Genomic DNA, 12,543 nt, shown 5'->3' with positions numbered 1-12,543 from the left:
ACCTGAACTCAAAGGGAATTATAGGCCAAGCCCTTAGCCAAGCCACATTGCAAAATGGCCAGAATCTACAGAACGTCCACATTCAAAGGCTGCACCCTATTCAGCAAACACCATGATTCAAACACTTTCCATGCTCGGACATAAGCCAATGATGTGGAAGGCCTCCTTGCCAGAAGCAAAGTTGCAATCACCAGCTCAGAATAACTCTTCATGCGGAGCCACTGCCTCTTAAAAGCCAAGCCGCTAGACAGAAGCAATCCTCCCAGTCGGAAAATATGGGCCCCTGCCACAACAGCCCTGACAGATGGGCCAAGCGAACGGAGCCGTCCACCGCTAGACGAAGAAGGACTGCAAACCACGGCTGGTGCGGCCACTCAGGTGCCACCAGAATCACCCTGCCTGGATGAAGCTTGATGCGCCGCAGCACTTGACTTATGAGAGGCCACAGTGGAAACACATATGGCAGCAGATGTGTTGGCCATGGTTCAACAAGAGCGTCGATGTCCTCCGATCCGACCTCCCTTCTGCGACTGAAAAACCAATCCATCTTTGCATTTCCTGAATTCGCCATGAGGTCCACTGCTGGTCTGCTCAACCTGGCCTGAATCAAGGAAAAAGCCTCCGCCGACATCTCCCACTCCTCCAGATCCAGACGCTGTCTGCTGAGGAAGTCCGCCTGCACGTTGTCCACTCCGTCTACATGGGAAGCAGCTATTTTTGCCAGATATTTTGCCGCCCAAATAAATAGTTCTTGCACCTCCAGCACTACTAGACAACTTTTCATTCCACCTTGCCAGTTGATATATGCCACTGTTGTCGCACTGTCCGAGAACACTCGCACTGCCTTGTTTTGAATGAGTGGGAAAAACTCCAGTAAGGCTTTGCGCACTGCCTTGGTTTCCAGCTGATTGATGAACCAGGTCACCGTGTCTGATGACCACTGCCCCTGGGCCGATTTTCCTTGACACATCACCCCCCAACCAGAGAGGCTACCTAGTCGGGCACTTCCAAATCCATCCCTTTCTCGAGATTGTGCCGAGACAGCCATCACGAGACTGGATCTGGCATCCCCCTGAAGTGGTAAAGGAAGCTGAAATTCCTCTGAAAGCGGATTCCAATGGGATAACAGTGCCCTCTGCAGCGGGCGCACGCGAGCAAAGGCCCATGGAACTAACTCCAGTGTAGAAGCCGTGGAACCCAAGATCTGCAAATAGTCCCAGACCCTGGGAACCAATATACGCAGCAGGCGAAAGACCCTACTCTGCAACTTGACAACCCCCTCCGTGGTCAGAAACATCTTCCCCATCCAGGTATTGAAGTGTGCTCCCAGATATTCCAATGACTAGGTCGGCTTAATGGCTCTTTACCAGATTCATCACCCAGCCCAATGAATCCAGAAGCAGCAGGACTCGCTGGACTAAGCAACACCACTCCATTTCCGACTTTGCCCATACTAACCAATCATCCAGGTACAGGTGCACCAGGATACCTTCCTTCCTAAGCACTGCTGCCACTACCACCATCACCTTTGTGAACATGCGCGGCACTGTCCCCAACCCAAAGGGAAGGGCTCGAAATTAGAAATGCTCCCCCATGAACCTCTGGTGTTCATCACAAATGGGGATATGGGGATAAGCTTCCAACAAGTCCAACAACATCAGAAACTCCCCTTTGCGCACTGCCACTAACATCGTGCGCAACATCTCCATCCGAAACCGCAGCACCTGGAGAGCAGTATTGACCTTCTGCAGATCAAGAATGGGATGAAAAGTCCCCTCCTTTTTGGGCACCACGAAGTACACAGAGTACCAACCCTGCCCCCTCTGCTGAGAAGGCACTAGAACAATGGCATCCCGGAGCTGCAGCCGTTGCAAAGTATCCCACTCTGCCTCCTGGTTAGACTGGGAGACGCAGCGGGAGATTACAAAGTCATCCCTGAGCATACGAGAAAATTCTAAAGCGCAGTCGTTTCTTACCACTTCCAGGACCTATTGGTCTTCATAAAAGAGGGACAGTCTCCCTCAGATAGCCACCAGAGTGGAGCGGACCAGCCTGCCTTCCTTGGCCAATCTTATTTCTGCCCCCTCTCTGGGACCCATCATCCCTTGGAGGTCTGCGTTGGGCTCAAAAGGACTGCTGCCTGCCCGAATTCTATTTTTTTGCCACCGGCCCAGGGCTCCTGCCAGCATGAAACCTCCTCGCCTCTTGGAAGTGAGCTTGCGGAGGAAAATACTTCTTGGGGGTCTTCCTGTCCTCATGAAACTTATTGCCCTTCAACTACCCCAACTGCTTTACCAGCCGCTCCAGATCCTCCCCAAACAGCAGCTTGCCCTGAAGGGGAGGTTAGACAGTTGGTCTTTACACCACACATCCACCGACCAATTTCACAGCTATAGGAATCTCCGCGCTGCCATCAAAGAGACCATACTCCTGGTGGAGATCCAGATCATGTCATACAGGACATCCGCTACATAGGCCACTCCCGCTTCCAAGCAGATAGCTTGAGCCGCCAATCCCGACCGCTTATCATGCGTCTTCTGCACCCAGCACAAGCAGGCTCTCTGCAACAAGCTTCCGCACACCGCCGCATGCAGACAAGGCTGACACCTCAAACATCCTTTTAAGTAATTTTTCCAGTTTCCGATCCTGGACATCCTTCAGTGCAGCTGAATCTGCAACCGGGATGGTCATCTTCTTGATAACCGCGGACACTGCCACATCCACTTTGGGAATCTTCCACAACTCCAACATCTGTTCTGGCAAGGGATATAATTTAGCTATCACCCTGGCCATGTTCAAGCCCGGTTCAGGAGATTCCCACTCCCGACCCACCAGCTTCTTCACCTTCTTTGGAAACGGAAAACCCTTAGGGGTCCCCGTAATTCCTCTAGGGCCGGGTTTACTCCTTCATTATCCGAATCCTCCTGAGTGACCTTAATCCCCAGCTCCTCCAGCGCCTGGGGAATAAGTGGCACAGCTCATCCCTACGGAATAGCCGAACCCACCCGAGGGTCATCACTGTCCATGACTGGAACCTCATCCAGATCCTGCATTGGATCCCCCAATGCACTAACAGGATCCAGATCCTGCATCGGATCCACTAAAGTACTAACAGAATCTGTGTCCAGATCCACCGACCCTCCCTGCATCTGATCCGGATCATCTGTCTTCTCTGAAGAGTCTTCTTCTACTGCGGCCCAACAGAGACCCAAGACAGCAGGATCCCTCCGGACTCTGCATGCTCCCGATCCCTAGGTTTCTTAGCTATCCAGGACTTCCTGGGAAAAAGCTTCTTGGTCCCTGCTCCCTTTCTGGCCAAATAGCCCTTATGAAGCAGAAGGACAAAATCCGTGGAAAAAGCTTCCATATCTAACCCCCTGCTCAACCCGAGGGATGGCCCATGAAGGAACCTAGCACCTCAGGGAGCCGAAATCTCTTAAAAATTCTCTCTTTTTTTTTTTTTTTAAACTCCAGACTGCAGGTTTGCACCTCTACCATCTACTGGAAACAGAGAAATACTGAGGGACTGCAAGTGGCACTCAAAGTTTTGCTCTCTGCCTCCATCTGCTGGTAGGGATGCATAAACCCACTTGTCTGGACTGATCCAGGGTATGAACAGAACAAGAGCTTTCTGCACTGTTTCCATCGCGCCACGGTTCACAGAAACATAGAAATGATGGCAGAAAAGGACCAATGGTTCATCTAGTCTGCCTAGCAAACTTCCAATGGAAATATTTGCCATGCAGGTTACCCCCTTGTATCAGTCAGTATTGCTTGACGTGCTTTGCTTATGGGCTTGGCCGTAGAAGTCCTGTTTTTCCTTAATGTCTGAGCATCAGTACCCCAGATTGAAAAAGTTATGGCTCCTGTTTGTTGTCCCAGTATCCAAATTTCTCTTGCCTTTCAACCCCCACCCCACTCCTTCCAAGCAGAGAGCAATGTTGCAGATGCATCAAATGCAAAATCAAAGGGAGGTGACTGCCCTAACCAAAGTCAATACACAACAAACAGTAGAGCTCTGAACTGTTTGCTTTCCCCGATGTTATCATTTAACTCCTAGATAACCTCATTGTTTTGATTGGATGTTCTTAAATATATACACTTTTAAAGTCCTCATCGCATTCATAATACATGTATTGAATCCTAGAATTATTTTGCCATCAAAATCATACTGTCACCCAGCAGATAAATAACTTGCAAAGTTGTGATTTTCGGTCCCGCCCGACACAGTTCTCTGTACGAGACACGGTCTGTGTCGGGGGGGGGGGGGGGGGGGGAATGACCCTGTAATTCTGTCACCTAATTTGGAAACATCTTGATGATACATCTGAGAATTATGATTAAAAGATATTCTAAGTCTGCAAATACATGGACATTGGAGGCTGTTTTCTGCCCTACTGTTTCTTGTGCACTTGCATCAAAAGCATCAAGGCTTATTGGTGAAGGGTAGAAATACCAAGCCTTCTGTTAAAAGGCAGTAACAGGTGCTCTGTGCTGGTTACCCCACATGCTCATCAGTTCCCCAGATTGTAAAAGTCAGGATCCTCCCTGGTTGCTGTCCTAAATCCAATTCCCCTTTTCCCCTGCCATTGAAGCAGAGATCAATGTTTTGAGTTGCATCAAAAGTATCAAGATGTATTTATTTATTTATTTTTAATTTTTATATACCGACATTCTTGTATAATATACAAATCATACCGGTTTACATTAAAGCAGGAGATGCAGGAAAAAAGTTACCTTTGTCAAATACATTTAACATTAATAACAATGAAAATTGTTAACAAGGGATAACAACTATGAAAAAAGAGAAAGGTAAACAAAAGTGGAAGAAACATAGAAGTTAAAAAGAAAAAAAAACGAAAAAAGGTAGCACCAAGGGTTGCACGAAGGGGTGCACAAAGGGGAGTGCCTTTTTAATTTTCTCTGGCTTTCACAATAAAGTACCAAGTTATATTGTTCTTCACAGAACATTTGTATTTCCCCTGAGTAAGGAAGGTATTCACCCTTCCAAAACATTGCAATGTTGGGTTGAAAAGAGATGGTTATTTCCTGACAGTTTTGGATAGTTCCTTTGAAGTTATATCTCCCGGTGTCAATTTTATCACTCCACCACACATAGTTAAGTGTATATTTTTTTCACAATATGAATGACTGATGATTATAACTATTAGCAAATAGGGGGGGGGGGGCTTTCTCCAATTATCCCCCAGGTTTCACAAGGGTACCTAAAGCAGTGTTCCATGTGCTTGTACCTGTGCTATAACTATGAAGGTCATTCAAAGAAATTAAAAATTATTTTATTATATTAGATCTCCATGGTGAGACCGCACCTTGAATATTGTGTACAATTCTGGTCGCCGCATCTCAAAAAAGATATAATTGCGATGGAGAAGGTACAGAGAAGGGCTACCAAAATGATAAAGGGAATGGCACAGCTCCCCTAGGAGGAAAGACTAAAGAGGTTAGGACTTTTCAGCTTGGAGAAGAGACGGCTGAGGGGGGATATGATAGAGGTGTTTAAAATCATGAGAGGTCTAGAACAGGTAGATGTGAATCGTTTTTTTACTCTTTCGGATAATAGAAAGACTAGGGGGCACACTCCATGAAGTTAGCATGTGGCACATTTAAAAATAATTGGAGAAAGTTCTTTTTCACTCAATGCATAATTAAACTCTGGAATTTGTTGCCAGAGGATGTGGTTAGTGCAGTTAGTATAGCTGTGTTTAAAAAAGGATTGGATAAGTTCTTGGAGGAGAAGTCCATTACCTGCTATTAATTAAGTTGACTTAGATAATAACCACCGCTATTACTAGCAACGGTAACATGGAATAGACTTAGTTTTCGGGTACTTGCCAGGTTCTTAGGGCCTGGATTGGCCACTGTTGGAAACAGGATGCTGGGCTTGATGGACCCTTGGACTGACCCAGTATGGCATGTTCTTATCTCTTTATAACATATCTTATTGTGCCACGAAGTGAGATCTTTTTTGTGGATACTGGTATTATTCTTACACTTCTGGGTTTGTTTGATATTTTGCAGTTCCATTAAAAGCACATTGGAGCTGGGGGTACCTCCTTAGGGGGAATCCCAGCTTCTATCCGTATTCTCTTTCTCACAAACCTCTGCAGAACTGAATCATCTCTAAAGAAGGCCTAAAGCAGGGCTGCAGCGCACCAGTGGGGACATCTGCAATATTCCCCGTCCTGATCTCCCCTTAACCCACAAGGATCAAATGCCAAGAAAAGATGCGAGAGGACTGCAGGAATGACTCAGGCAAAGCAAGTTCCCGGCTGCCCCTCCACGTGCACCCCGCGAGCGCACTCCTTACCTGTACCATGATGGCCAGCCGCAGCGAGTCCTTGGCGATGTTCTCCCGGCATTTCTTGCACGAGGCCCGGCCGCTCTTCGCGTACTCGGCACGGTAGAGCTTTTCGGCGGACTCCGTGTCTGCCATGGTGGGGGGGAGGGTGTCGGAACGGGCCGGCGCTGAACGGCAACAGATGGCACGCCTCGCGCGCGTGGCACCCAACGTGAAAAACGGTCAGGGGCCGCAGGGCTCGCTAGCCGCTCCCAGAGCCATCGGCGCGCAGGGAGGCCAGGCAGCCGACTCCGACTGGCTGCGATCGATTGCGCGGAGGGCTAAGCCACGGCTGATGACCTAACTGCGCTACAGGATGAAAAAATTGGCGCCAACCACCGAATTGCTGGTTTCCATTGTGCTGTAAGAGAGGGTGCTGGAGACCCAGGGACAAACCGGGGAGTCGGTCCAGCTTTATTTCAGCTCTTATGTCGTTTACTACTACCCATGCAAAAAAACAAATTCTGGTGTCATCTCAATAACAGCGACACAAACTCCTTTTGTTACCAGGCTCTCTGTGAAACAACACAAAACCAAGGGAGGAAAAAAAAACTGACTCAGCACCCATGTAAGTAAATCTGTTCTAACCAATCCAGCCCTAACACTTGGAGCTCGAACCATTATAACCCGGCAAACAAAAATAGGGCAATGCAAATATTGTATTGTGCCCTAGATTAGAACACCAACACACATCCTAATGGGAGGAGCAAACTGGAAAACAGAACAAGCTGGACTGTTACAGATCCCTAAACAGAAAATACACACTAGCAGAATACTCTATCTCACTCACAAATGCAAAACACAGACAGACCATCAAATACAGGATAAATGATCACAGACTTGAAATAGAAAGATGCAAGTTTATTCATTTGAAATAGAAAGATGCAAGTTTATTCATTTAAAATGAATCTGAGAAAAATTCATTTTCACTTGGTGCACAATTAAGCTCTGGTATTTGTTGCCAGAGGATGTGGTTAAGGCAGCTAGTATAGCTGGGTTTAAAAAAAGGTTTGGAAAAGTTCCCAGAGAAGTCCATGAACTGCTGTTAATTGTGAATAGACACTTCTTGTTGCTGGCATTAGTAGTATGGGATCTAGTTTACATTTGGGTACATACCAGGTACTTGTGACTTGGATTAGCCACTGTTGGAGACAGGATATTGTGCTTGATGGACCCTTGGTCTGATCTAATATGGCATATCTTATGTTCTTAGGTTCAGATAAAAACTAAACTGGAAACCTCAAGAAGGCAAAATCTGTATGTAACTAACACCATGGAAATTGAAACAGAAATGTTTCTGTGCAAAACAAAGAGATCAGAGTTATGAGGTGCACATTTCCCAAAACTGACAGGAAATCCAAGGCTTCTTACAAAAGAATGAACAAAAAAAACTCTTTATAATTTAGGAGAAATAGCTCAAAATATGTGGTGTCCTGTCACCAGGCCACAAATAAAATCTGACCAGGGACAACACGGATCAGCACCAAAACCTTAGATATATCCCTGATGCTGTGCTTACCTGTATCTTTACTTGACTTAAGACCATAAGATATGCCATACTGGGTCTATTAAGCCCAGCATCCTGTTTCCTACAGTGGCAATCCAAGTCACAAGTACCTGACAAGTACTCAAACATTAAATAGATCTCAAACTACTATTTCTTATTAATTAATAGCAGTTTATGGATTTTTCCTCTGGGAACTTATCCAAACTTTTTTTAAACCCAGTTACACTAACTGCTTTAACCACATTCTCTGGCAATGAATTCTAGAGCTTAACAATGCGCTGAGTGAAAAAGAATTTTCTTTGATTTGTTTTAAATGAATTACTTGCTAACTTCATGGTGTGCCCCCTAGTCCTTCTATTATCTAATAGTAAATAACCAATTTATATTAACCTGTTCAAGTTCTTTCATGATTTTGTAGATTTATTTAATTAATTATTTTCTATACCGGTATTAGTGGTTACATCATACCGGTTTACATCCGAACTGAAAGTAGAAAGTACATCAAATAGGGACAGGGGGTGGGACTACAAGGAACAGGAGAGAAGGGTAGCCGGGAACTGGCAAACAAGAAATCAGAATAAAGAAATAACATGTTAAACAATGTAACATAACTTAACAAATAAGTTCAAGTAACATACTGATGCAGCAGGGGGTTAAGGCGCAGGGGATCTAATCTGGGTAAGCCTGTTTGAAAAACCAGGTCTTTAACTTATTTTTGAATTTGATGGTGCAAGGCTCAAGTCGGAGGTTTGTGGGTAGTGAGTTCCAGCGGGTGGAACCGGCAATGGAGAAGGCTCGGTCCCTCGTGGAGGTGAGGTGTGCCTTCTTGAGGGATGGAATATGGAGAGTTCCTATATTGTTTGCTCTGGTAGGGCGGTCTGAGAGTGTGAGACGGAACGGCTCATCAAGCCAGTTGGAGTTGTGTCTGTAGATGGATTTGTGAATAATAGTAAGGGTTTTATAGAGGATATGCGAAGGGATCGGGAGCCAATGTAAGTCTTTAAGGATAGGGGTAATATGGTCATATTTACAGGCATTTGTGATAGTTCTCACGACCGCATTCTGGAGCATTTGAAGCGGTTTTATGGTGGAATAGGGAAGGCCTAGGAGTAGGGAGTTGCAGTAGTCCATCTTGGATGAGAGGGTGGCTTGAATGACTGTACGGAAATCATTGGTATGGAGTAAAGGTTTTAGTTTTTTCAGGACATTAAGCTTATAGAAACCTTCCTTGAGGATAGAATTGATAATTTTTTCAGGTTCAATTGCTGGTCAGTCAGGACACCAAGGTCTCGTACGAAGAGCTGAGAGGAGATGGAGCTATATGCCGAGCCACTTGCAAGGGAGGGTTTGGAGATATGGTGTTGGGAGATGAAGAGCAGTTCAGTTTTAGAGGTATTTAGGGTGAGGTGGAGATTTGTGAGTATGGTGTTAATGGAAGCGAGACATTTCTCCCAGAATTTTAGAGAATCGGAGATTGAGTCGTGAATTGGTATGATGATTTGGACGTCATCGGCATATAGGTAGAATTTGAGGCCAAGGTCAGATAGATGGCAGAGGGGGGTGAGGTAAATATTGAATAGGGTGGATGAGAGGGAAGAACCTTGAGGAACTCCTTGGGAGAGGGAGTAATGAGTGGATTCAGCATTGCCTATTGGACAGGTACGATTTAAACCAAAGAAGGGCTGAGCCTGAGATGCCTATGTCAGATAGGCGGGAGGTGAGGTGGTTGTGGCTTATTGTGTCGTACGCCGAGGAGATGTCAAATAGGGCGAGAAAGTAGCAATGACCTTGGTCCATGCCTCTGATGAGGTGGTCAGAGAGGGTGAGTAGGAGAGTTTCAGTATTAAAGTGCTTGCGAAAACTGAATTGAGAAGGGTGTAGGATATTGCTTTCGAGGTAATCCATGAGTTGGGAATGGACTACCTTTTCCATGATTTTGGCAATAAAAGGGAGGTTTGAGATAGGACAAAAATTGGTTGGGTCGTTGGAGTCTAGCAATGGTTTTTTGAGCAGGGGTTTGACAACTATATGTTTGAGTGTGTCTGGGCCTGTGCCAGAGGAGAGGGAACAATTGATGATGTTGGCTAGGGGTTTGGCGATAGTGTTAGGGATGTTGGGGAGTGCTTTGGTGGGGATGGTGTCTGTAGGGAGGGATGCAGGTTTAATCTTTTTAAGAATGGATTAGTCAAGGTGGCAGTGGTTGAGCTTGGACCCGGTGGGGTGAGGGGGAATCTGAGGAGGATGTTTGCTATTTTTTTGTGGAAGTAGAGTGCTAGTTCTTCACATTTGTTACTAGCTTCGTTGTCAGGGATGGGGGGAGTGGAGGACATAGTGAGATCCGCAACATAGGAGAAAAGGGCTTTGGGGTTGTACTTGTATTCATGTATTTTAGATGCATAAAAGTCACGTTTGGACTTAAGTGTGGAGAGTCTGTAGGAGTGCAGGGAAGATATGAAGATGGAAGCATGTTGGGCTGAGGGGTCTTTACGCCAGATTCTCTCACTCCGTCTGAGATTGTTTTACATTTTTAACTCAGCAGTGTATCATGGTTTCTTATTTTTTGATGCTGGGTGCAAGTCTCGGCTGGTGACTGGACATAAATCGTTTGCGATGTCATGGATGAGGTTGCTCCACGAGGCAAGTGCAGCTTCGGGATTGGTACTGTCAAGTTTGGACAGAGAGGTGGAGAAAGCTGAGATTAGGTCCTCGCTGGAGCAGGATTTTCTGAAGACAATGGTGGCACTTTGTGCAGGGTTGCACAAGGTCCGGACATTTATAGAGAGTAGGGTTTCAATGAGGGAATGGTCTGACCAGGGAACAGGGTTGCATGAGGGTGTGTTAGGTGAATGGATGCAGGAATTAATGAAAATAAGGTCTAGGGTGTGCCCGGCTTTATGGGTGGGGGAAGAGATGAGTTGTTTAAATACAATGGTGTGGAGTGAATTAAGAAAGGTTTCACAGGATGATGAGGGGGGAGGAGTCTACATGGAGATTGAAGTCTCCTAGTATAATGGCTGGGATTTTGATATTGATGTTGTCAGAAATGAATTCAATCAGGGGGGAAGGGTTGAGGTCTAGAAGGCCAGGAGGGGTATAGACAAGGCAGATTTGGAGTTCAGGGGATTTGAACAGGCCAATTTCAAAGCTGGGAGGGGTATCAGTGTTCACAGGTTTGAGTTTTAGATGCTTTCTAACTGCTAAAAGGAGGCCCTGCCTCTTTTCTTAGGTCTAGGGATGGTGAAAATATTGTAGGAGAGCGTGGGGAACTAATTAAGGAGGACAATGTAGGAATCCTTGAGCCAGGTTTCTGTGACGGCGCAGATTTCAGGCAGATCTCTATCATATCCCCCCTCAGTCATCTCTTCCCCAAACTGAACAGCCCTAACTTCGTTAGCCTTTCCTCATAGGGGAGCCGTTCCATGCCCCTTATCATTTTGCTAGCCCTTATTACCATTTTATAATTTTTTTCCCTTCTTTTCTTACTCTTTTTTATTTTAATCATTCTATTACTTTCACAACACATGTTAAATTGTCATGCCAATAAAGTAATTTGAATCATCATTCTGACTGGCTTGTTCAGAAAAGTGTATTATGCTTCCTTACCAACACATGGAGGCAGAGTGACAGCTTTGCTGATGTTACCATACATAGATGTGTGTGTGTGTGTGTGTATGTATATGTATATAGAGGGAGAGAGAATTCTATGCTTACCTCGACCTGCCAATATTCTCTGCCTCTAGCAGATGGAAGGATAGTATACACGTGACACTCTGGATTTAGGCTTCGGCTTGAAAAAGAGAAATGCTTGGGGAAGATGCCTTTTTTGTCTGATCCTCCCCTGGTTGAACATTAGGCGTGCATCTAGTAGATCACTGGTGGACCTCTGGACTGAGTATTTCTTCCTGTTGCTCCTTTCCTCCCCTTGTCAGGTTATCTTACTATTTCCCTTCACCTCCCCTGGCCTCCTAGTTTTACAGTAGGCATTGCCTATGAATAAAGCTTAAATAAAAAATAAATACATAATTAAATTAATGCTGAACAATCAAAGGGTATGAGCCGGCCTGAACTAAGAATAGCTTTGTGCTGCATAGGCTTGTTGTGGGAATGCTGGAGGCGGTCCCATTTCTGGGAGATTGTGTACCCTTCAGCCACAACGCAACCACAGAGGAGCTCCGGGAAGTGCTGAGGCAGGCAAGGAGTGTCCAAGCACAGGCTGGAGATGAAGAACCCTGGCCTCTGCCAAACCTGATCGCATCAGAGACCCAGCAACGCAATGTTGGTCTTTGGGGTAGCCCTCCGGCCATTCGATAGCCCTTTCGGACCTACCGTAAGGAAACAGCGAATGCGACAGGAAGGACGGAGGCTGAAGGGCGAAGACATCAGACGAAGACTCAGGGTACGCGAGGGATTCACATGAAGAGTCAGGATACTTCAAGATTGAGACGAAGACTTGAAGGTTGAGACAAGACTCAGGATACTTAAAGAATTGACACGAAGACTTGAAGAACTGAGGCGGACTCAGGTTGCTTGAAGAGAAGAACTCTTTTGAAAGAGTCACAAGGATACTTGAAGAACTCTGAATAGGTACTGCCACACCACACGCTCTACACAGCCAATCAAGGCTGGTCGCAGTTCCCATCTCAGGTTACTTGGAGGTTCCACAACGAAGACTCTGACG

At 45.9% G+C, this 12,543-nt stretch overlaps 1 protein-coding gene across 1 annotated transcript in view; it reads right to left on the bottom strand.

The window, feature by feature from the left end:
- Positions 1–6,555, bottom strand: part of PARP1 (poly(ADP-ribose) polymerase 1) — a 233,401-nt gene extending 226,846 nt beyond the window's left edge. Inside the window, exon 1 of the mRNA XM_029593046.1 lies at positions 6,329–6,555. Coding sequence (XP_029448906.1) covers positions 6,329–6,454 — 126 coding nt within the window. The 5' untranslated portion in view covers positions 6,455–6,555. The remainder of the gene's footprint in view (positions 1–6,328) is intronic.
- Positions 6,556–12,543: the final 5,988 nt, after the last annotated feature.

This window comes from Rhinatrema bivittatum, chromosome 3 (genome assembly GCF_901001135.1).
Source record: "Rhinatrema bivittatum chromosome 3, aRhiBiv1.1, whole genome shotgun sequence".
NCBI lineage: Eukaryota > Metazoa > Chordata > Amphibia > Gymnophiona > Rhinatrematidae > Rhinatrema > Rhinatrema bivittatum.
This window is presented reverse-complemented; position numbering and strand designations above follow the sequence as displayed.